Source organism: Stegodyphus dumicola, chromosome 7, assembly GCF_044657685.1.
Source record: "Stegodyphus dumicola isolate Sdum_Otavi_A_Nest chromosome 7, ASM4465768v1".
Lineage (NCBI taxonomy): Eukaryota > Metazoa > Arthropoda > Arachnida > Araneae > Eresidae > Stegodyphus > Stegodyphus dumicola.
Genome location: NC_140774.1, coordinates 82515774 through 82542217, shown reverse-complemented (window position 1 = coordinate 82542217; position 26444 = coordinate 82515774). Strand labels below are relative to the sequence as shown.

The following is a 26444-nucleotide window of genomic DNA, read 5'->3' as shown; positions in this document are numbered from 1 at the left end:
ATATTTCGTCATAAAACATGTCTTCGACTTCTTTCGTTTTGAGAGGGGTAGCAAATGATATTTATGACTGATGCGAACTGCCGTCGCTAGGGTTCACCTGTGCTCAAACGATCGGTTTTATCGTCTGCTAGCTCAGAGGCGCGTAAACTGCCGTTTTTGGCAAACGAGCGCTACAGCTCTTTCTTTGATTGACGGCGTTCCGAGATGACAGAAGACGGAATCTCCCGCTGTCCAGGTAATGTGACTTCGTTTCTGTTATCAGCACTTTTTAACACGAAAGTTTGCGTCGTCTGCCAAAGAACAAGTTACATCATTAATATATTATTTCTGAAACAAGAAGATTCTATAATTTGTTAACATTCTTTTCATCTAGAGAGAAAAAGAGTTTCTTTTTTGTCTGGTCTTCCATTTGTTAATTAAGATATTTTTAATTACATTTCGGAAAATAATATTCAGTGGCACACATTTTTTTACGGACACGTATTTTCCAGTTCTGTTTGCAAATATCAGTTACTAAATGCTACAAACAAATTTTTATTTCTTTTCATGTATACTGTTGATCACCTTTTTTAAAACCTACTTGTTTTAAAAAAAGTTATTTAAAGCGTTTTTGGTGAAAAAAAGTAATTTCTTCAAAACGTTCTGAAAATGAACTCACATAAGTATTCGGACACAAAAATAACGGGACATTCAATATTTTATTGGATATCCTTTAGCTAAAATTTTTTTTGGTGCATTTTGGCGTGAATTCAACTAATTTTTTTTTTTCGTGTAAGAATATTCTGTGTTGTACTATTTCTCTATAAGAACTGCCTTTAATACATCTTTCGAAGAAATACCATGTTTCTCTATTATTTTTCCAGTACAGTGTATACATGCTCGATAGCATTTGAGCCCGGAGAATGTAAAATAGTTTTGACAACTTCAGGAACATAAGCGACACAAAGCACAAGCGAATATTTAGGATTCTATGTTTAGGCTCGTAATCATGATAGAAACTGAATGTATTTTGCATTCTAAGGTTTATTCCATATGCTTTCAGTTTTCATGAAGAATTTTTATATGTTTATACGAATATTATATTTTATAAAAATTATATTTCTCATCCCAGAGGCAGCAAAACATCTCCAAATTATTATGCCTCTACCCTCATACTTAAAAGAAGACAACGCGTTTGTCTAATTCAATTCTTCATTCAGAGTCTGCCACATAGCAGGTTGTCCATCGGACCTAAATATATTAAACTCTGACTTGTCTGCAAATACAAAGTTGTTAAATCTTTGTTTACTATAGATTTTGCGAACGCCAAGCGTATTTGTCTTGTTTTCTTGTTGACGATGAATTTCCTATTTGCTGATCGCCCATTGTATCCGTGTACATTAATGACTTTTTTGATTTGGTCAACTCTTACCCTGAAGTGTCCATAAGTTATCAAAACTCCTTTACATTCTCCGTTCATAAATGCTGTCGAACATGTATCGAACATTGAAGAAATAATAGAGAAACATAGCATCTTTTCGAAACCACTACTAAAAACAATATGGAGAAAGAGTGCAAAATAGAACATTCTTACACGAAAAACATTAATTGAATCCATGCCAAAACGCATGAAAAGTATAATTTTTAGCTAAAGGATATCCAGCAAAATAATGAATTTCCCAAAATTTTCCTAATTTTATTAAATATACACTGTTTGTTCAAAGCGTCCAAATGCTTATGTAACAGCATTTAAAAAAACAGATATTTTCAGAACCTTTTAATTAATTATTTTCACTAGCTTTAAAAAATGATGAATATTTAAATTCATAACAGAGCTTGTAGGTTTGTAGCATCTTACTATGCTTCAGATGTAGAACTATTAATATATTTTGCTAAACAAGCCATAATTTCCAAATATAATTCATGTGATGTATTTTCATTTCAAACAAAATGTTATGACAAGGAAATTAATCTATTAAAACTTCTCAACAAAAGTTTCGTGTGTCCGAATTTACGTGAGTTACCTCTAATACGTTTTGAATAAATTATTTTATTCTAAGGAATATTTTGATGATATTTATTTTGTAAGAAACAAGGCTTAATATCGAGAAAAATATATAATAAAAAACTTTGGAGTCTATGTTTCAATATTTAGCACAAAATTTATGTAAATAAATTTCAAAAATAAAAATATACAAAAACGAATGTGAGCCACTTTACATGTTTTTATTATGAGGCTTATGTTTCTTATGCCTTTGCTTTAATTATTTTTTATTAAATCAAAACTTTTATTACATAGATTAATTTATTTAATTAATACAAGGTGAGCCGCTAAAGTAAATTAACAATTTCTTATAACTAAGAAGAAGATTACTCACCTTCAAATAAATTTATCTCTTTCAAAATAATCGCCAGAAGGAGTCCATACAGTTTTTTAACGCTTCTACAGGTCATCGGAACACTGTTTATAGGCACTGAAGTTAACAGTACGCAAAACACACACAGCATTTGATTTAATATCCGAAATATTTTCAAATCTCTATCCTTTCATAGCCATCTTAAGCTTCGGGAAAAGGAAAAAAATTCAGGCGGCGGTAAGTCGGGATAATATGGTGGGTGATTTATCACTGCAATTGAATGCTTAGAAAGCCATTGTCGTATAGATAATGCTGTATGTGGCCTAGCATTATCATGTGAAAGAAGACATTGTCCAGAATCAACAAGTTCTTTCCTAACTCACCTTGTCCTATTTCTTAATCGAAAAAGCACTTACTTGTAAAATGTTGATTAATTGATTGATTTTAGGGACAAATTTACGGTGAACAAGTTCTTTGTAATAAAAAAATTCAATCATTATCACCTTAATCTTTGATCTCAGCATCCGTGATTTTTTTTTTTTTTTAATGGAGAAGACAGTCCACTGCTTACTTTGTCTTTTTGTTTCGGATCATATTATAGACACCAGATCTGATCTTCAACTGTGATACAATTTAAGAAACTGGTTTTCTGTCTCTCAATAGTCAGCAAGTATTCACAGCAAGCTTTTGTGTCTTGTATTTTGCTGTTCTATCAAAATTCGAGACACAAAGCTATCACAAAGTTTCCTAATTTTCAGATTTTCAATCAAAATTAATCTGCAGCTTTCTTTGCTTATCCCAGGAATGTCTGAAAGTTGCTGACTTGTTAAACGTCTATCAGCTTTTACCAAAGCATGAATTCTCTCCACATTTCCCTTATTCTTTGAAGCTAAAGCACCTTATCTTTGGTTCATCTTCAACCCTTTCGCGTCCACATTTAACCCTCTCAGCGTTACGAACGGATTTTTCTGTATTGAAAGATGGCTTTCCAAATCGTCTCACAAGGATTATTTTGCCAGCTTTTGATGTATCCGAAAGAATTTCAAACGATTTTTTCTGCCTTACATTTTCCGTCTCGAAATCGTTGACGACGGAATATTCTGTACTGTCGTTCCCTCCGCTTAATTGGCAGTGGGGAAACAGCGATCGTTAGAGAAAGATGTTGCAATGGGAGGGTCATAAATAAAAACATCAAATCCAGCCGTACCATCTGCCGACCTGAGGGCGATTTTTGTGCCGAAACTGGAAAATACTGGAAAGCCTTCAACGAAAACCTTTATGTATGGGAAAAATTTGCGAAGCAAAATTTCTTCTGCAAAAGTAAATTATAATTTGCACGGAACCCATGAATAATTTTTAAAGAATTCGGCATCACCTAATTTACAAATAATTTCTTTTAACATAGAATAAATACTTAAACATGTATCTAACAATGACTGTAGAAACAGAGAACTTTGATATAATTTTTGTTTTAGCTGTGCGCATTGTTTAAAAATACTGTATTTTTTAAAATTATTATAACAGTTCACAAAAAGAGTTACTTCTATATATATTTTGAATAATTGTTCTGAAATAAAAATGGGATTTTTGAAAGAGTTCAAATCTTGTAATTCCGTTTCAAACTAATGTGTCATATATATGACTAATGTGTCATATATATAACGCAAAAAAAAAATACTATATATTACACGATTTGTTATATATATATGTAAATGAATACTTCATTTGTGGAAGCGCAACGGTTGTTAAATATTTTCAATATTAGCTCTTGGAATACTCATCTGAGTTCTAGGTATTCCAATGGTCTTCAAAGTCCCTAATTTACGCTTTAATTAATGTTCTTAGTATACCATTGAATAAAACGTTAAATAAATTTATCTGGGATCGTTGCCTAGAAGATGAAGTGAGCATAACTAGTAGTTCCTTGCAACCTTTTTGTACCTGGAATTAAGTCTGACTCTTAACATAGTCCTTCTAATGTTTTTCCCAATAAATGCTCTACCTTAGCTTGCACTGGCGGAGAACCAATAAAATAATTTTTAGTTGCCTTAGAAACCTATAAAAATATTCAATATTTACAGCTATTGATTCATTGCTATAATAATTTAATGCAAATTTTTACTGTTGCTTTAAACAAAGGTAAAATGTTTTTGTTGTCTTCCTTTGAAAAAATTATCTTACATTTTAGTGTGACTCTTTCTCTCGACAAATTAATTTAGTTTGCACGTATATCACTTCTTTCAGTAATAATTTTTTTTAGAATTTAAGATTTTGCCTTTTTCAATATTCTCTAGGTTCTAATGCGCAAGTTTGTAACAAAATCGTGTAATGCATAGGTATACCATTTTTTTTTTAAATTGAAAATATTTTCATAGACAACTTTTCTAAGTAATCACATGTCGTTAGTATTTGCTTTTTGAAATTCTTCTTCTTTCTTTTTATAAAGGTTAGAAGACATTTTTAATGAAACAATGAACTTAACTGAAAACTATAAGGTAAAAGAGGTTTAATATTATTATTCATTTGACCTCAGTCAAATTATTTTTTTTTTCATTCACGATTTATATTGGAACCTCTGACCAAGTCTCATGAAAGACTGGCCTCATCATTTTCATAAAAATCAAATTTAGACAAGTGTTTCTTGCCTAAAGGTTTCCAATTGTTCGCATTTCAAACACGCTGGGAAAATTACTCAGATTTTAGAGAAATGCTATCTACTATATACCACCAGCACTCGCTGACAGAAAAGCGTTAAGAAACAACATGCCGTCACCCCTTAAAATTCTCAATTTTAACATAAAGTATCGATAGCTTTATGCTGTAGATTTAGTTTACCATAATTGCATTTCTGAAATTAATGACTTAGGAAACCTATTTTACATTTTCAGATTGCGACTCAGATGTGAGTTATAAATTACAATATATTGAACTAAAGATGCTTTATACTCATTTATATATTTCATTATTCATCTTAAAAGAAGCCTTAACTAATGATATAACTCAGTTAAATGCTTTAACTGTGAACTATTACTTTTAATTTTAACTCAGTTAAATGCTTTAACTGAACTATTACTAAAGTAACTATTACTTTTAATTTTTAATTAACCTGAATAATATATCTTTTTTTTCATAGTGGCGATATCATATATTTCTTTGGTGAACCGAACTTCTTCGGATACATGCTTTTCAGCTAAATGCTTTTAACTGAGTAATTATAAACTTAAAAAATTTAGTTTTTAATTAATATGAACAATACCTCTCTTTTTTCATAGTGACGACATCATATCTCTTTGATGAACCGAGCTTATCCGTATACATGCTTTACAGATGAATTGAAAAATATTGTCTTCTAGTGTTAAAATAAAAATAAAATGAAATTATTCATTTGTTGTAGCGTTTTTTTATATAAATAATATAAAAATGACGTAAATGAGTTTAAAAAAGGGTTACTTTTCGTTAATGCCATATCACTAATCTTTGGCGTAATGTTGGGATATTCCGATTTCTTTCTTTTCCCACGTCTTTGACTTTATATTAAGCAAAGCAAAACGAACTGGAACAACGACAAAAAACATTCTCGAATTTTACGTCAAGATCTTCCAAACAGCTATTATAAGGAAAAAAACACATCTTACTTTGTGTGTGTGTGTTTGTATATATTAAGTTTTTATTTTTTTAAGTACTTGATTTTAGGTCTCACTAGTGGCAGAGTGTTTAAGACCGCTGAATACTAAGAGTTCGATCCTAGTTGAATGGGCCAGCTATACTTATGGTTATCGTGATTTTCCCTATGTATAATATAAAAACGAGCCAGTTTCCCTTAGAAAGCTCTTTAGGAAGATATCCCTTCTCTTCGGAACTTCTGATATTAGCCATATTCAATTATAACTATTAATTTTAATGTAAGAAAGAGATAAACAAGGAGCACACACCTCTCTTATGTAATTACTCCAATCAACCGTCGTATCGTGATTCATTTGAAGCAAACTTAGCTTTGCAAAACTCTATATACGTTAACTCCTGACACTATAAGTAAATAAGATGTACGACAGTAACGAAAAGAATGCGTGATTCAGCAAATCGCTTTCGTATTCACGCATCTTTTCTTTCTCAGCGAATCTTCAGGAGCGAAGCCTGAGTAGCCATTTCGGCTTCGAGTCACACTTTAATTCATAAAATAACTATTCAAACATAAAAATAAGAAAAAAAATATTGTTCTTTTGAAGAGACATACACCCATGATTAGATGCAAAACATGGTCGCACGAGCCACGGCTCCAAAGATCAAGAAAGAAGCCGAACTAAACTGCGACACCTTGCGTCGACGAAATACATCAAAACCTAAAAACCACCAAATGATATGCCTTTAACCGAAAACTGCCGAAAATGATAAATATTTTACCAGTTTGATTTGAAAAATTCACAAGGCATACAACTTTAACGAAACTTTGAAGCTGTTACTGTTTACTTTTGCCACACTGTAGCAGTTTTTGCGTCAAGATTAATAGACAAACTCTCTTTAAATTCCGAGGAGAATCGTCGTAAAAAATTAGGACAATCTACTCCGCTATCACACCTCTGGAGTTCATACACTAGCTTGGTATTTTACTATGAAAGTAGTGGCTCTGGCAGCAACGATGGCTAGATTGTTTATTCAATAGGCTTCTCCATCCTTCGTGGTGTCCTCGAAGGATGCCGGCTAATAAGACATAGTTCAAATTTTTTAAACTCAACCACAGAAAAACGCAATCAGAATCAGAATCATTTCTTTTCCAATCTGGTACACAACTACATAGAGTTTTTGCCAGTATCATTAAGGTAATGCCAAAGGCCAAAAACGTATGTTGATTGTTAAATAAAGGTGCATTAGTACCAAACCCGCAGGAGAAATCTGACAGGTGAAACGTCATATGGGAATGCGTAAATAAAATGATAGCAATTCATTTAGCAATTAAAATTCTTGATAGGTATTCTTTTAGCAATTATGGTCATAATCTTTCGGTAGAAAAGTAAAAGGTAAAGGTAAAGTTAAAAGTATGGGGGACTCCAGTGATGTACCAGCCTTGGCAACGGAGCTCGGCTTTAACCACTTATGCCCTTTATGCCCCCGTCTGAACGAAACTTCAGACGGACAAGTGAGGAATGAGTGGAGTGCGATCCTTTTGCGAGAAGTTTATGAGTAAGGTCTTCCCTTTGGGGGCTTCTTGACGATTTTGCAGCCTCCTCTTAATATGGACGTGTGAGGTCCGTTCATCTAGTGCCTCTATTCAAAGGTGGCGGAACACATAACTAAAATAGACTTACTCTTATCTTGAAAGTAAAGAAAATATTTGTTGTTTCGTTTCAGTTATTGCTTGGAAGGGCTGGTTGACTTTACTAAGGCAAAATACACGAGGTCTCTCTGCCAAGAGAGGGATGCCTTCGTCGAAAACTTTCTAAAACACTTTTGAATCGTATTTACACGATACACGGGAAAAGCTACGAGAACATTATGCAGCCAGGACGTTCACTGGGTTTCGACCCTCGGCCAACAAACTACCAATGTTACCCGTGCCTTACCCGTACGACTATTTATTGGTCGAGATGTGAAAGGGCTAAATAGTGTTAAAATAAAACTTTTTAAAAGCTCAAGTTCATACTTATATAAACTATTCGCTGGATATATTCAAAAACATTAGCAGTCGTTTAAAAATATTATTTCTATTTATTTGCCTATGTTTGTAATTTTTTCTATCTGCGACGTAAGCGCGAACAGAATTCAGGATATTTTCATGAAGGCATTCCTTCCTAAGAATTAATTGTTTGATTATGGAATAACCTGCTTTAAAGTAGGCATGTTTTCGTGGAGGATATTCTAAGTGAAATTGGCACATACTTACATTACACATTAAGAAAAGCCTTGAAACGCCCATGTAATAAACTCATTTATGGAGATTCGAACTCAGGTTGAACAACGAATGTTCAGAAGAGATATTTGACTCAGACACAGGAAAGCCTAGGAAAATTTTCTCGAGTGCGTTGTCATAGTTATATTCCTAACTTAACCTTTCAATTTTTGACTTAAATTCATGACGTGTTTTCTGTTTTTGAACTCTGAAGCATTTGTTTTTTAAATCTAATAGTGCAACTTTAAAAAAAAAAAAAACTCTATAAAGGCATCCTTTCTTGTCATGCATTTGAGTGTAAGAGGCCTTTGAAAATGATCTTGGAGTATGTTGATAATGCTTTTAGATGGATATTATCTACCTCTAGAAAGCCAACTTAGCTCTGCATAAGTATTATTATTTCAGACTGTAATATTCGCTATCATGTACATTTTTCCCCTTATCATATTTTGCTCGCATAATTGATTGACTCAGTGAGAGTGGATTGCACTTAACTTGTTCAATAATATCGTTCCTTACTTGGGCTCGTTAGTTCGCTTAAAATAATACGAGTTAAGAGCAGATACGACATGTAGTTAAATATTTAGCACAAAATAAGGTAGTATACGTTCTTTCTAATTTTGTTTTAGTGCGTTAAAATTTGGCTTATCCAGTGTATTATATTTTAAGAACTTTTTTCCTTGAAGCTTTCATCTTTCTGGCTAAAATTACTTTACTGTTTGAACTAATCTGAGTACTGTTTATATTCATATCGTTAATGAAATTTGTTAGTTTGCCACCGCGGCATTTGGGTTTTTGCAGCCTGCAAACGGACATGTATCATATCATTCAAAACAATTTAATTATTGTGTAGAGACATTAGGTAATTTTTGGAAGCAGAAGAGATGAAAAATTAGCAACGCCTTCGCCGGGAATCGAACCACGGACCTCTGAAATACCGGTTCAGTTTGCTGACCACTACATCACGAAGGCACGCTAGGAAGGCGGGAGAAATACCTTACATACTAGGGCCAACCCTGTGGAACCTAGTAGCTAATTCAGCGTTCCAAATTTTTGAGATGGAGAGCGAAATACATCTGCAAGCTTTTGCGGATGATTTCCTTCTAGTAACTTCGGGAAGAAAGAATATCGAGAAAATTACACAAAATGCACTAAATAGGTTCTTAGAGTGGGCACAAACACATAAACTTACGATCTCAGCAGAAAAATCTACCATGCTATTTATAGGGCGTAAAAGAGTAATGAAAAGAAATCCTACCATTAGACTCAACGGTAGCTCAATAAAATGCTCTTCAAACATAAAATACCTAGGATTTATCCTCAACAATAATCTCTCTTGGATTCCCCACTTAAAAGAACTCAGGAAAAGATGTATCGCACTCACAAACACAATGCTACGCACAACAGGACTGCAGTGGGGAGCACCACCATGGGTGCTTAAGAGGTGGTACCAAGCAATAACAGAAAGAATTGTTCTCTACGGCGTAGCGATCTGGAGAAATACACTCAACGTAAGCATGCGTAGATTACTCCTGTCCATGCAAAGGCTGCAACTCTTGCTCATCTGCAAGGGCTACAGAACTACTTCAACGACAGCTCTGCAGGTTCTAGCAGGAATTCCTCCGCTAGACTTGCAAGCAGAAAGGGAGTCGTTAATTGCAAGAGTGTTAAGGCTAGGTGAGGATGGAGTTCTGTGGGAACAACACCACTTTGCTGAAGACTTTGAAAAACACAAGCCAGTGACGCAAAGACATCCGGCTGAAACACATCCAAAAAAGTGTATTCTAGGCCACTATGTGACACCAAAAGTTAACCATACAGCTATATTTACAGATGGCTCAAAAACCGAGACGGGTACTGGCAGTGCCTTCTGCGTTCTAAAAGGTAATACAGCTGTGTATAAATGGAAAAGAAGACTTGGCAGTAGGAACTCAGTATTCCAAGCTGAGCTGGCAGCACTTAAAGCAGCAATTAATTATGTGAAGAGGAACAGACTTATCCACATTACTATTTACAGTGATTCTGCCTCTAGCCTTGACGCAATCAAAGGTTACAAAAGTAGAAGCCAGTATGTCCAAGAAATTAGAAAAATCCTCCTCAGTCTTCTACCATCAGAAAGGCCATGCCTCACGTGGGTTCCGGCTCACGTGGGCATTAAAGGCAATGAGGAAGCAGACACCCTGGCAAAAGAAGCGGCAAAGGAGGTCTCAAGAACAGAACTGCCAGATAAATTACCTAGGTCTCATCTCAAAAAGATCACTCTAAAACAACTGATAGACAGATGGCAAGCCAGATGGGACACAGCAGATACAGGAAGGAGAACGTGTATGTTCTTCCCCAAAACAACGCTAGAGTTAAACTGCAGCAGTGGTAGTCAGACACAGTTTTATACAGGTCATGGCCCATTCCTGACCTATCTGCATAGATTCAGCCTGAGTGACACAGAAAGATGTCAATGTGGAGAGGTGGGGGATCCAGACCACTACGCCTTCCACTGCACAAACACGGCACAGTACCATATAAGAAAGCCAAGTCAAGCTTACTGGCCACAATGGGCGGCAAATATGAGAACAAACAAAACAGCAAATAAAAAGCTACAAGCGGCAATCAACCATTGTCAGAGAAAGTATTCTCTAATACGACGATAAGTGTCCACAAATAGAAATAATCAAGTGCTTAGCGCTCTGAATCATAAAATGTATAAATCACACTAAATCAATCTGGGCACACACCTCAAACCTCTCAACTCAAGACTAACTTAGATAATTAGGACTATGGCAACAACCTGCCTATATTCTTTATAATGTTTACTTTTGCAATTAATGTACAGGTCTAGGACTCGCAAGACCAGATCGTGCCAGTAAAATCTTCAACAGCAATGAGTTTTTCCTACACTTACTAATCGTGTATTAAATTACAAGTTTGTGATAAATATGTTCAAGAAAGGCAAGGTCAACTTATGTTATCACCTCAAGTTTATGAATGATATTATTATTGGTATGGCATTTTTGCCTTCTTAAATTTAATAAATATTCAACTTTTTATGCAAAATTTAGGGAAGAAATATCTGTATTTATGTGATCAATTGCATGTTTGAATCTCTTCCCTAGTGATCAGCATTACGTGCTTAATTATGTTTTGTATAAATTATGTGCATGTTCTAAGGTGATAAAACTAACTATGGAATTAATGTAGGTAAGTTTCTCTTTGTAATTATGTATCAGCATTATGTATTCAAGTGTTTGGAATCAGATATCAGTTTTACTGAGTATGGTGCTGTACTTTTCTGTTTATGTTCACTTTAAAGTACTCAAGTCTGTATTTATTCCTTCTCTGCATGTACTATGAAGGTCAGTTCGTACTTGGCTAGGATTTAGACTAGCAGCACCTAATGATCAGTTTTATGTATTATGCTTATCAGTTTTATTTTTAGTTTTCATGTATTATGTATGCATTTTTAAGTGTTATGTATGCAGGCATTAGGGATCAGCTTTCTGTATTTCTGTACTCAGTATCATGTTAGTTTTTCACCTTAATATTCAGTTTTGTACTTATGTATGTATTATCCTGTCTGCAAGTACTACGAAAGAAAATGTAGGTGAATGGTTCAATTTGTAAAACAACTACAGTTTAAGTATGCTCAAAGATCTAAATTATGCAGGAATTTGTTATCTTAGTGATAACAGGTACCCATTCTTTTAAATGTTCTTACATTACATTCTTACATGAGTCAGGCACATGGAAAGTAAACTGCGTTAAATTATGTTTGGGCGCTAGGATTTTTTTTAATCATCTTTTAATCTCTCTCTTTATTATTTATTTATTTATTTATTTTTTAAGTTTACTATGTGCAATAATTTAATAGGTTACAACTTTCCTCCATGCAGGACCAACGATTTCACAGAAGCCCCATATAGATATGACGGTTGTGTCAGGATAAGCACCCGCATGTAGACATTTAGCAAGTCCAGAAAATACACGGCAGTTAATTTTTCAGGCAAAGTCCTCCTATCTTTACTTTATCTAACACAAGTTTCTGTCTATTCTAACAGCGATTCTTAACAGTCTTTTGATTGCTTCTTTGCTTAATTTTAAGTAGTTCCTAACAGGATACTCTTTCCCCGTACAACAACATCCAAGCTTATATGTAGACTTTATGAGGCTCTTAGCCGTCTATTCGGCTGCGTTCCCGGAGCAGGATGGAGCAGAGAGTAGATGGTTTCTGCCAGGAAGATAACACACTGTGAGGCTAAGGCCAGGTCAGTGGTCTTCCTTGGTGGCGCTCACTCACTCACCTTACATACTCCCCCTTTCAAAGGATGACTGGGGTTTTTAGCTGATCTAGTCGGCAAATCCTGGGTGCGGAGAATCATCATCCACAACCCTTTTAATTTGGGCGCCACTTGTAGAGTCATTATGTTATTTGAAAGCAGACGAGATGAAAAATTAGCAACGCCTTCGCCGGGAATCGAACTACGGACCTCTGAAATACCGGCGGCTCAGTGTGCTGACCACTGCACCACGAAGGCACGCTAGGAAGGCGGAAGAAATACCTTACAAATGTTATTCAATTTATTTAACAGAGTATCTGTATGAGAATTCTTGATGGAATTTTTCTGCGCTACAAAAAATACTGTTGGTAAAATTTTAATTGTTTACAGGAAAATATAGTTTCGAATAATGAAGAAATTGGAGCTTAAATAATCAGGCTTCTAAGGTACCTCGTAAACAATGCAAAATTTAAATGATAATAGCTCTAGAGCAAATGTCTAACAATGTTTTTAGTTCTATAGTTCTCTTTTCGTTTTTTTTTTTTTTTTTTTTTTTTTTTTAAATTTTATTTATAATTTTTTTTATTACATTATTTTCTGAATTTCGAAATCGAAGCCTTTCATAATTGTTATCAGTTGCGATCTTGCGGTACGAGCAGCTATTTTCTGTCAATTCGATTATTTGTTCCCTTTCAAAGTTCGCCAATTGTTACTAATGCCTAGTATTGCGTCGATGGCCCTATGTTGAGTGTACTGATGTATTTTTTCTGATTTAATTAAATTCTTGAATGTTCATGAAAAGTACTTGAACTCAGAGGAAAAAGTCTTCCATTTAAACACCAGAAACAATTTCATAGAGGAATCTAACTTAGAGAGTATGAACGGTGGTTCCGGGAAAGGATTATAAATGGGTTTTCGAATTTTCATTTTATGGTCTTTGACATCTTATTTCTATGCACATTAGAATACGCATTTACATTCTAGGTTATAAGCGAATCATCTGCCGAATTTCTGGATAATCCTTTTAACTTGTTCTTGATACTGAAATTTATTGAACAGCAGCATATTTTATTGAATTGCAATATTTTTGTTATTGATTAATCGCAAGTAATACCTTGAGATCATGTTAGGTTATAGACATATTCATCATCAACTTGTAGAGACATTAGGTTTTTTGAAATAGGAGATATGAAAAATAAGCAATGCCTTTGCCGGGACTCGAACCACGAAACTCTCGAATATGTGTCGAGTGTGCAGACCACTACACCACAAAGGCATGCTAAAAAGACGAGAGAAATACCTTACATACTACCCTTTTTAAAGGGTGACTGGGGTTTTTAGGGGACCAATCGCCAAAACCTGGGTGTGGATAACCATGGTCCACCACCCTTTTTAGTTCGAGCTCCACTTGTAGAGCCATTAGGATGTCTTTTTGGAAGCAAGAAAGATTGAAAAATGAGCAACGCCTTCATCGGGAATCGAACCGCGGACCTCTGGAATACGCGCCCAGTGTGCAGACCACTAGACCACGAAGGCATGCCAAGAAGGCGGGAGAAATATCTTATAAACTAACATATTGGCATCGATTCATCTGATAAGATTTTGTACTATTTTATTAATCTTCCTAATGTTTCAGTCATATGCATTTTTTTCCTTCTCTCCCTTTTTTAATAGAAGCTCAATTCCTTTTTTTAATAGAAGCTCAATTCACAAGAAATAATAAGAGTACTCGTAAATAATTTTAATCAGCATATTCCAAAACCACGATCTGAATGACTGTAATGCCCGGTACTGTTACAACCAAAAAAAGTTGCTTTTCAGGCAATTCCCTATCACACCATAGTGCTTTTTACCATAAATGAGTTAGTTGCACATCTGAAAGTTTGCGAATGGTGCATTCTTCTAAGTTATAAGTTTGCTGTTGAATTGCTTTTGAACTGTATTTTTTATGAGAGTTTTAAATACTTTCATAAGCTATATAAATTATTTTACAGAGATCAGCCATTCAAATCAGTTAGTTTGTGGTAGGATGAAAATTAACTCTAAAACCCATCTGTCTTGATTACTGATTTTGTTCAAGTTATTTTATGTAAATTCATGTCTGTAGAATCTTTAAAGGTGCGTCATACCCTGTGTTTTTGCAAGCTGATAAAAATTATTTTGTTAAGTTGATATGAGGCCACAAATACTCATGTCTAAGATATCATTAGTGAAGATGATTAGCATTAGTGATTGAAAAGCTGTATTCGATTTTCCTATCATAGTAATTCCATATATCAGCGGTTTTCAACCTTTTAACTAACGCGTACCATCTAAGCAAAAACTGAAAAACTTTAGTGCCATCACTACATTTTACAATGATTATTTTTCATTGTGTCAATAGAAATATTAAAAAATATGTATTTGGCCATTTGAGCAACTTATTGGCTATATTAAATGTGCACACATAAAAATATTAGATTAAAAATTGGTTACCGTTTTAACTATCAAAATTTAAGTTATAATGCTTTAATTCTGAAATTCAGTGTGAAATATGGGCCTGTTTAAGAGAGATCAATTTCTTTATGTCTGCTTATTTTACTTAACTTTAACCGTCACTTAAATTCCAATCTTAATTTTGTTCTTTTTATTTATTTATTTATTTTTCCCCAAATAAAACTTGGAAGAAAATCCTTGTTCACACAAATAGGTCGTGCAAAAAGGCAATAAAAACTTAACAGCTTTATTTGAAACGCCTGTAAATTCTTTATTTGGGGGGGGGGTTAGCCAAAAGTTAACAAGTGTGTTATTTGTACAATCTTCAGTTAGAGTTCTATCACAGGAAATTTCTATCAATTGTTCTTTTTCTTCACGAGATTTTTGAATTTAATAGTTAAAAATACTTTGTTTCTTTGCAAACCACCTATTTTTTTCTTGCGTACCACCGGTTGAGAACCCCTGCCATATCAGTCAAATATCTTACGCCGTTTACAGGAAGCGGAACATGCAGAGTTCGAATTTTTCAAGAATACTTCTGACTGTGAAAACGACTTCGGAAATATTCTTTAAAGTTGCAAGTCAGATTATGAAGTTAAAGATCTTATTTCCGATACTCACGTTTTCGAGGATAAAGTTAATAGTTTCATCTTTATAAAGAAATTGTATGAAGCTAAGTACTGCTTTTGAATGGCTCAGGAAACTAATGTAATGGAATCTTACGGAATGAGGAATTTCTAAATTAAAATCGAAGCTGAAGTTCAGATTTTTGTTATTCAAAATATGTATTATTTTCGAAATGGGAAAATTTCCCATTATGCCTGAATATCCTCCATATACGTAGGCTAGAGAAGTAAAATCAGAAATTAAACTGATGGCAAAAATTCCAACTGATGGTATTTTTCCTTTTAGAGAAGCAACATCATGCTGCATGGGTCTTGACGCTTGGCTTTCTATGTTTTGTGATCAGCGTGGAATGCAATAACGACAAAAGAGCCTACAGCGATGATTCCATTGCTTCCTATTTCAGTGAAGTAAGTTTTTTTTTATATGCATTATGTTTTTGCGATTTAAATAACTTCTGTGAAGGAATTCTCTCGGACGCTGAAGGTTTAAGAAAGTTTAAACTGATATGCAGATAGGAAATTATTTATATCTATGAGAAAAGAAAACGTATTTATAGATAAAAATTACTCAGGGAACCAGAATAAAAAATGGTAATTCGGTATTTTAACTTATAAGGATCTTAAGTTTTACTAACGTTTATTTTATTTTAAATCTTTACTATCACTTCTTATTTTTTACTTCCGGCCAGAATTAAAAGCTTTAACTTATTTATGCAAATTTGTCTGGCGAACGCCAAGTAGTTAAGTTGTGGCTTTTTGCCAAGCAAGAGAGAGGAAGGAGTTAGTAGAAGCAGACCGCTTGCCTTAGCAGTTTTTACTCGGTTGCTGGTTGGCTTCCAGGCCAGAGGTTTAATCCTCTTAATAATTTTAAACGTATTGTAGTGTTAACAGTTCTCTGTACTACATACGGCTTCCTGTTAATATACGGCCAATCTTCCACGTAGGCCCTTGTTTATTATTCCAAAGTTAAGTTAGAGTTTAGTTAATATTTTTATATTCTTACGTTCAGACCACAAGTGGTTGGTCTCTGTATTCCGAAATCCGGAAATTATTGTAAAGAGTGAAAAATAAAAGGTTTCGTATAACCTTCCTGTGTATCTTGTCTACTTCCCACATTTATTGAACATAGCTTTAGTAAGCTCCCTGTTCCGAGTCAACTTCTTGAATGTTCCCCAAGCAAGTAAGGAGAAACATAGAACCTGATAGTGGCGCCCGACGAAGAAGAATAACCATGGCCGAGTTTCAACAAGAACCTGTGCTGCCTGCAGAAGCGGCTCAGAATCCAGAAATGCCAGCTGCCGCCCTGGAAGGATTTGGTTACATCGTCCAGACCATGCGCGCAGCGATGAAACCAGAAGCAACATTTAATGGAAACTCACCGGTAACCAGTTTTTTGGAAAAACTAGATGACCACTTCATGATGTATCCCGTGCACGAGTTCCAAAAAGTCACCTTAGCTACCAGCGCTTTGAGGGGCCAAGCGCTTAATTGGTTCAAATGCATAGGCAGAAGTCTCTTGAGTCAAGCGGGAAGTCCCACCTATACTTACGAAAATTTCAAGACTGCCTTAGTAAAAGCCTTCCCTGTCGTAAGGGATCGTGCAAAATTAGAAACGGAACTTTTCAGCATATATCAGCAACGAATCGAAAATGTTTCCACCTTTATTTTAAGAAAAATTCACGTCTTCAAACTCTTGTATGGAAACCGTCCGGATCCTGAGATAATTCAAGTGATTTTGCCGAGGTTACTTCCCCAAGTACAAGACTTTATTGAATTAAGGAATCCGACTACACTGGAAAAGTTATTTGAGCTAGCAATCCAGTTTGAAAGTAGAAGAACGGCGGACATTGAAAGAAGACGCCAATATCAACAACGAAACCAATTTGGTGAGCCAAGACCACAGCAAAGTCAAGCACACGGCTACGGAAGCAAAGCGAATCAGTGGGCAAGGAAACCCGAGCATCCAAAAACAGCCGGCGAACGTCGACAGTTCAATAGCAATCCAGAAAAAAAGTCTCAAGGCCAGTGGAAAAAGAAGGAAAGCATGGAAAGAAAAAAGGATTTAAACTAAAACGGATTTCTGCTGACGGGAGGGTGCAGAAATCCGAAGGCCAAGAAAACCCCTCTTCCTTCAAGTTAAATACAGTAATGGTGAAAAATTTGAGTCTTCCGAAGATTGAAGTGTTGGTGAATAACATCCCAGCCACCGCACTCCTGGATACAGGCGCGCAGTGTTCCTGTGTGGCAGATTTTTTTAGGAAGTATTTTCGGAAATATCGTATATATAATTCGGATAATACGACAGTGTTAGCTGCGCAAGGAGAAAGATGCAAGTGCATAGGTAAATTACCGCTATACGTTCGTATCAAGGACGAACAAGTAAAGGTTATGTTTTTTATAGTAAAGAATCTGCAAGCACATATTATCTTAGGGATAGATTTTCTTTCAGAGGCAGAAACAACGCTGGATTTTAATGGAGCGTCCCTTAAGCTGACGATGAAACCAGTTCGAGAAGAAGAAACGGAACCGCCAATGTTAAACCTTGACCACCTGCCTAAGGAAGAGCAACAAAGAATCCGACAAGTGGTAAGTGAATTTGCTTCGTTATTTAGTGATATTCCAGGATTTACTCAAGTTACTAACCATAGTATCGACACGAGATATTCATTGCCAGTTTGCCACAAAGAATACCGGTATGATAAGAATAAAGAAAAAAATATAGAATGGCACATTAGCGATATGCTACGTAAAAAGATCATAACGCCCATCTCAAGTAGTTATGCTAGCCCGGTGGTTTTATGTAAGAAAAACAATGACTATCCATTAACACATCCAAAAAGGTGGCGTTTCGAGATTGACTATCGTAAATTAAACTCCGTAACTAAATATCCGGTATATCCGTTATCTATTATTGAAGAAATTCTAAGGAACATAACGTCTACCAAATACATGACGACTTTAGACTTAACGACTGGTTAGTTTCAAATAGGGGTTAGACCGGAGGACGTGCCTAAGACTGCTTTTATAACCAAGTCTGGCACTTATGCATTCCTGCGTATGCCGTTTGGCCTTTCAGGGGCACCGGCAACATTTCAGCGATGTATGGACATTGTGCTAAGGCCTGTTCTTGGAAAATCCACATTTATCTATTTAGACGATATCATTATTACTAGTGATAATCTGGACCAACATGTACAGGATTTAAGACAGGTGTTTTCATTATTAAATGAGGCCGGTCTAAAAGTTAATGTCGAAAAGTGCAAATTTGCAGCCCCTGAATTAAAATACTTAGGTTACAAAATATCTCAGAAAGGAATCGAGACAGGCGAATAAAAAATAATCGCTGTACAAAAGTATCCGCCGCTAAATACGGCGAAGAAGCTCTCTTCTTTTCTAGGACTTTGTTCATATTATAGGTCCTTTATAAAAGATTTTGCAGCTATTGCTGAACCATTGTTAAAATTAAAAAGGAAAAAGGCAAGATTCTCGTGGACGGCCGAAGCCAATAGTGCTTTCGAAAAATTAAAGCAAGCATTAACGCAAGCCCCTGTGTTGAAATTTCCTGAAAAGGATGAGAATTTAGAAATTTCAGCGGATGCTTCGGATTATGCGGTAGGAGCGGTACTTTCGCAAAATCAGCAGCCCGTGGCATTTTTTAGTCGAACTTTAAATCAAACACAAAGAAATTATTCCGCGACTGAAAGAGAGGCACTTGCAGTTCTGTTAGCAGTGCAAAAGTTCCGAGTCTATTTTGGAAGAGCGCCAATAACAGTGTATTCTGATCATGCGGCGGTAACTAGATTGTACTCAGGGAAAAACTTATCGCCAAGGTTAATAAGATGGGCACTCAAGCTACAAGAATATAATCTGGTAATCAAGCATACCCCCGGAAAGGAAAATATCGTAGCAGATGCCATATCCAGAATAAAAATAGATGAAGAAGGTAATACTGTAAAGGTGGCAATGCTCACAGCTTGTGCAATAAATTCCCGAGAAACTGTAATAACCGAACTGGGTAAGGATCCTGAGTTTGGAAACATTTATGAGTATTTAAAGCATCCTGAAAATTTTAGCCACCAAGATATTGTGGCGATAAGAAATAGGGCGGCCCATTACGAACTAATAGATGGTCTATTATTTTATACAAAAACTACAAATTACAACAACGAATTTAAACCTGTTATCCCAGCTAGTCTTAGATTAAATATCCTGCAGGAGTTACATGACAGCCCTTTAGCTTCTCATGCTGGTATTCGAAAAACTATCCAACGCGTACGCGAGGCAGTCTATTTTCCTGAACTGCAAAAGTTAACAAGGGCGTATGTCCAGTCCTGCCCAACATGTCAAGTAGTTAATTATATTAATTTCCGCCCGGCCGTGTTTCTAAATAGTATTAAGTCCGATTCTCCAAATGAAATAATTGGCATCGATTTATTGGGCCCTTTCCCAAAAAGTCAGTTAAATAAAAGTCGGTATCTCCTTGTTATGGTTGATCATTTTAGTAAGTGGACCGAAATTGTTCCCTTAAAACGAGCCTCCGCGAAATTAGTTACTGATTCTATTTTAAATAAATATATTTTAAAATACGGGGCGCCCCTAAAAGTTATATCGGATAATGGTCCTCAATTTGTAAGTAATATATTTAAAGACATGTGCCAAAAACTGGGCATACGTCATTTAAAAATGGTACCGTATCGGCCGCAATCAAATATAGCGGAACGGGTCAATAGAAATATAGTGAAAATTATCCGTAGTTATGTTAAAAATTTTCATAAAAACTGGGATAGCTATGTCAATGAATTTGCTTTCGCCCTTAGGACCGCAAAACATGATACAACGGGAAAAACTCCTGCTGAGTTATTTCTAGGCAGAAAGATTATAACACCGTTAGATAAACTATTTTATGTGCAACAAAGAGCCCCAGAATTTAAAATGGGTGATGTAGAAAAACTAATAAAAGAAGCAAAAAAGAATACGGAAGTAGCACAAAGAAAACAGAAATTATATTATGACTTGAAACGACGGGGAGTAACTTATAAAGTAGGGGATGAAGTTTTAAAAATTAAGCATTCACTTTCTTCAGCACCAGAAGATAAAACTGCCAAATTTTTTCCACGATTTGAAGGACCATATGTCATAGAAAAAATAACTCACGCTGTTGTAGTGTTAAAGGCCAGAAATGGTGAAACTTGTTCCGCAAATATTGATCAAATTAAGCCCTACTTCGATCGTAATAAAATGCAAATCTTTTCAGATCTTTTGCAGGATCCGGCACGGCAGGCACTGCAGACACAAGCTCCAGAGGTGGAACAACGACAAGCACAAGGACAAGCCATTAGGAGGCAGGAGCAATTGAAAAGAAAGTTTCCCCGTTGGAAAATTGAAGGTAACAAGAAAGAGAAGCCGTTCCACCGAGCAGAAAAGAGAGCTATCGACCACCCCCAGAATGAAGAAGGGAGAAGTACGACGAATGCAAAGAGAGCCAGGAGAAATAACGGCAACTATAACCCGCCTCCCAAACGGAAGATCTACTCATCGGACAGGACTCTACGCAGCAAATGTCGCCGAATTCCGGAAGGACCACCAGCGGCGGAGGAAAAGATACAAGGAAAATTTGAACGGCCAGCAACGAGATCCAAGCAGGAACGAGAGAGAAGTTTCCCGGTTCCGCCAAGACCAGCTGCCATCAAACGGCCAAGACCACAGGCAGAGGCAAAAAAGAAGGTTTTCAAGGGTGACCGAACTGGAGGGAAAAGAAAGCTCCTAGAGGAAGGAACTGAAGGGCGAGCCCGCACAAGAAGGAGGATAAATCAAACACGAATTTTCGCTACCTTCCAGAACTGGGCAGAGAAAAGAATGTCCGAATATCACAAAGATAAGTATGTTACTTTGCAAACTTAAGTTAATCTTTCATTCTTACTGCAAGCGGCAGATTTCAAGACGTTTTACCTCATGTGAGGTCTACCTTTATCGCCAAAAAGGCGAGAAATGAGTTGTTACCTATTTTGGTATTATGTTTTTCAATTACTCGCGAGTAAAACTAAAGTTGATGTATAATAGGAATGTGTAAATACTTGAATATTGTAAAAGTTATTGTATAAAATTTTATTTAAAAGATTATGGCAAGAAAGAAGTTTTAGTCTGAAAGACTTTTGAAATGTAGTGTTTCAATGCAGAAGAATTGGCACTTGCTTCGAAAAGAATAGAAGTTAACAATGTACTACTAATGTATGTTTTAAATTGCGTAAAATTAACGGCATGTTAATATGTTCTTATATACAATGTGAACTGTTATTTTAAATGTTAAGAAATACTGTGATATGGTAAAAGTGAAAGTAATGCCAAAAATTTTAAACTTATTCGTGTGACTGAAAAAAAAAAAAGAGAAAAGTATTGTGAATATGTGTTAAAGGTTGAATGAATGTAGTTAGGCTCTCTGACGCTACACTTTAGAGTTAGCCACTTTCAGAATAGTACCTCAGGGTTTAGAGATGAAGATAAGGTGTGTTACGAGGTCTTGTTATGTTGAATTTTAACAAGTTAGTGTTTTGATTGTAGGCGGCAGTGTTGAACACTTGTACATAAAAACATTCGTGTTTGGTGTTTTCTCTTACAACACATGTCAGAGAGCACGGGGAGAGATAATTAAAATAAAGTCATGAATGAAATAAGAATGTTAAGAGAAATATAAATATTCATGTGACTTGCCATTTAATTGTGTAACATTTCATTAAACTAGTTTTCCTTCCAGATCTCTGGAAGGAACCAGATTTCAACTAAAAGCTCCTGTTTAGATGCAGTACAGATGAAAAGTAATTGTCCATGGAGCTGATAATGTAAAAACAAATTTTTTTTTTTAATTTCTAGTTTCTAGTGAGGAATGTTTGTAAAAGATTGGCCTCGCGTTAGATTCTAGAGCTAAAGTTTTCAACAAGGTCGTTTTAGACCTCAGTTTCAAACTAATTAACTCTGGCGGGAAGTATGTAAGGATCTTAAGTTTTACTAACGTTTATTTTATTTTAAATCTTTACTATCACTTCTTATTTTCTACTTCCGGCCAGAATTAAAAGCTTTAACTTATTTATGCAAATTTGTCTGGCGAACGCCAAGTACTTAAGTTGTGGCCTTTTTGCCAAGCAAGAGAGAGGAAGGAGTTAGTAGAAGCAGACCGCTTGCCTTAGCAGTTTTTACTCGGTTGCTGGTTGGCTTCCAGGCCAGAGGTTTAATCCTCTTAATAATTTTAAACGTATTGTAGTGTTAACAGTTCTCTGTACTACATACGGCTTCCTGTTAATATACGGCCAATCTTCCACGTAGGCCCTTGTTTATTATTCCAAAGTTAAGTTAGAGTTTAGTTAATATTTTTATATTCTTACGTTCAGACCACAAGTGGTTGGTCTCTGTATTCCGAAATCCGGAAATTATTGTAAAGAGTGAAAAATAAAGGGTTTCGTATACCCTTCCTGCTTGTCTACTTTCCACATTTATTGAACATAGCTTTAGTAAGCTCCCTGTTCCGAGTCAGGTTCTTGAATGTTCCCCAAGCAAGTAAGGAGAAACATAGAACCTGATAAACTTGCTGATTGATTTATTTTTTACATTTATATTAAAATTTAATTCTTATCGACTGACAATAATTAATCATCTTTTTCAACAAAGCCAGAGGAGAAATAACATGCATCAATTAAAAATGTATTAACAAAATAGAAACTATAGTGTTGATGAATATTTAATGGAAATGGAAATGATAAAAAAGGGATACTGAATAATTGTAAGAAAAATAGTAGTGCAAAGGTAACATATTTTTCTCAAAATGCTTTTTTTCTTTTAATTTAAGAAGCATAAAAAAGCATAATTTTAGAATATAGTCATTTGACTATGATTAGCAATTATCCTAAAATTATCCTAATAAAACCCCAATAATTGTTACTTTTGTATTATAATTTGTAAATGACTTATTTTTGACAGCTATCTTTTTAGTGCTTTTTACCCCGTTTTCCAATAAACAAACAAACAAACAAAAAAAAAAAAAAAAAAAAAAAAAAAAAAAAAAAAAAAAAAGAAGTAAATAGCAGCAGTGTAAGTGAAACATTTAAGTGATTGAAGAATCTACTTCTGCCGTCATGGGATCCAAAGAGTGTTTAGAAATTTTTATGCCGTAAGCTTAGTAATAGCACGGGAAGATCCTGTAAGTATTTTTTTTTGTTATGAAAATAAACTAAAAATAGTTAAATGAACGTGTCACTCAATTCTGAGCACGCGATCATGGTGGTAACCTAAGCTTGACGGTTATATCGGGAAGTTCGGTCATAAAGAATTGATGTTTACTAGACTTTCTGGGTAACATAGAACCTGATAATTGAATTTCTGCTAAGCTATGGCTTATGGAAACCTTTGTATTATTATTATTATGCTAAATATATGAACGTTAGTAATATTTTTAAAAGCTGTATTATTTTTGCAAATTATTCAGAACTGCTAAGTATCTTGCGCTGATAAGTAAATGCTATTGCCGCTTTTATTAAAATTGACAATAATTTCATAGCTATCAAAATTATACTTGTTGTTTTTTCGTACTCTACAAAGCATCTGATTTTTTTTTTTCCTCTGTATTTTTTCTAATCAATTGTAGTTTAAACTTACTTTTCTTAGTCTGACAACTAAGAAAAGAAATCTTGGCCTATGCGAATTTTAAATTGAACTTGTCTGCGTCGGTTTTTAAAAACAAGTTTATGAAAGCAGACATCTTTGTGATCTGTAGACATCAATTTGACTCAGTTTTCATACTAGTCAATTATTTCTTTGAAGTGAAGCAGCAGTTAATTAACGCAGAACCTGATAATCCTAAAATTGCTAAATAAACTTTTATCTTAAAGTCGATTTTCAGTTTTAAATCGATTTCAGTCAATTTTCAGTTTTTGTCAGTTTTAAATGAACAAAGAAGAAAACTGATTTCATTTAACGTTACACAAGCAGAAGTTCCCGCTCTTTTTTGCAGTATATTTTCCTGTGACAGTTTATTCCGAACATACTTTGTAGCTTAAATTGATAAGTGATATCATCATTCTTTAGGAGTATTTGTAATCAAAATTTATTATATGAATGCTTGTGTTTTAAAATTCGTCCTATAACTGAGTACATTTTCTATTCTTTTTTTTGAATTCTTGAAGAGGACTTGCATGAGGAACGAAGTCTGCAAGAGGGAATTCCAGGTCCGTTTCCGGTGCAGGTGCCCAAAATGGTCGTTCTGCAGATCTCCTGGGAAGTATTACGATGCCTACTGCTCCATAACTAGAACCGGTTACATCTGGTTGCAACAGGAACTTGAACCAGACGATTGAACGGTTCTTCATCAAACCATTCTTTATTTGTTACTTATTCCCGAAAATATAGAAATCTAGCTGTAGTCGACGCTGCTCAGATAGATCGGGAACACCCGGAAATAAATTTTAGATACGAAAACTGTATTAATTGTAATGAAGAAACTATACATATTTTTCATGGTCGATAAAGAAAGCTGTCTGCAGTAAAATTGAAAAGCTGGCTATTACGAAACAATGACATCACTGTATTAATAGTTCTTACTATTTATGTACGTAGAATTTATAATTCTTATTATTTCTTCAAGCAGAACTGGTTATTAGACTAGAAGTAATAAAAGCAGATTGAAAATCAACAAAATTAAAGCATATTAAAATTCTGGAACCTAACATTTAATTTGCGAAATGACTGTCAACTTTTACAGTTGGTTGATAAATTTGATGATATTTTGAAACGACAAAATTTTTGTGATATTTATGCCCCAATAAGCAAACATTTTTGCTAGTTAATACAACGATGAGCAAATTTTTTATAATTCCGATGAATCGTTTCATTTTGGAAACTCATATAATTACATACATAAATCAAAGGGTAAAAATTTATTATTAAATAAGCCCTATTAAAGGATATTTATTTCACATTTGTTTAGATTAACTGCGCATAAAAATTTCAAAAGGCTAATTTAGCCTAAAATATTGCATAGTGCATACTAAAATAAAAAATAAGCATAATTAATGGAAAATTTCGGCGGCTTCTTTATAAGCACTCATTTCCTAAGACTGCAAATCGCTTGCATTAATGTACTTTAATTTGGTGGCGATAATATGATTCTCAGTGAACTATTTTTTGAAATACGAGGGCTATTTTTAGATGGTTCGAAAACTTTGAAATAAAGAACAGAATGAAAAAAAATGTAGTACACGAGAAATAGATACAAATTAATGCGATTTTTTCACAGGGCATTTTTCTAACTATACATTTGTCGGTACTTATGTATTATCGCAAACACCTTGGCGCAGTTTCTCGAATTTTATGGAAAATAAAGAACGATTGCTTTTATTGTATAAAAGATTATAAATTACATACGTACATATTCTTCTTTCAACTATATATTTATTTCAAAAGACAGTCAGTAAATCTAGTTACAAATGAGTTTTTGTTGTGGTGGAAATTTCGTAGCGATCGCTTTGAAAAGAATTCGAAGCATGGTTCTTTTAGCAATTTTGCGGCAAAATAACATATTCCTGCAGAACATTTCCCCTCTTTTTCTATATAACAAATGTATAGAAACTTTATTTTCCTACATATTTCTTTACAGGAATTAATAAAGTAGTCAATAGTGCATCTTACAAAAATTACGAATGTACTAATAAGTTCAAAATTAGCGCCTAGTACTGCTAAATTTTATAAATGAATCTAAAAAAGTTAGGATTAAAATACTTAGAAAAAGCCGTAAGAATACTCGAAGGCAACCTATCTTTATTTTCAGAAACACATTGCAAAAAGAAAAAAATTTAATAAATAGTTTTTG

The 26444-nt window shown here is 34.7% G+C and overlaps 1 protein-coding gene across 1 annotated transcript; it reads left to right on the top strand.

The window, feature by feature from the left end:
* On the top strand, positions 1-26370 carry LOC146996247 (uncharacterized). Its single transcript, XM_085819773.1, has 3 exons — positions 1-235; positions 15879-16000; positions 24763-26370. Exons 1-3 carry the CDS (start codon positions 205-207, stop codon positions 24931-24933), a joined length of 324 nt encoding a protein of 107 aa, XP_085675899.1. The 5' UTR covers positions 1-204; the 3' UTR covers positions 24934-26370.
* Positions 26371-26444: the final 74 nt, after the last annotated feature.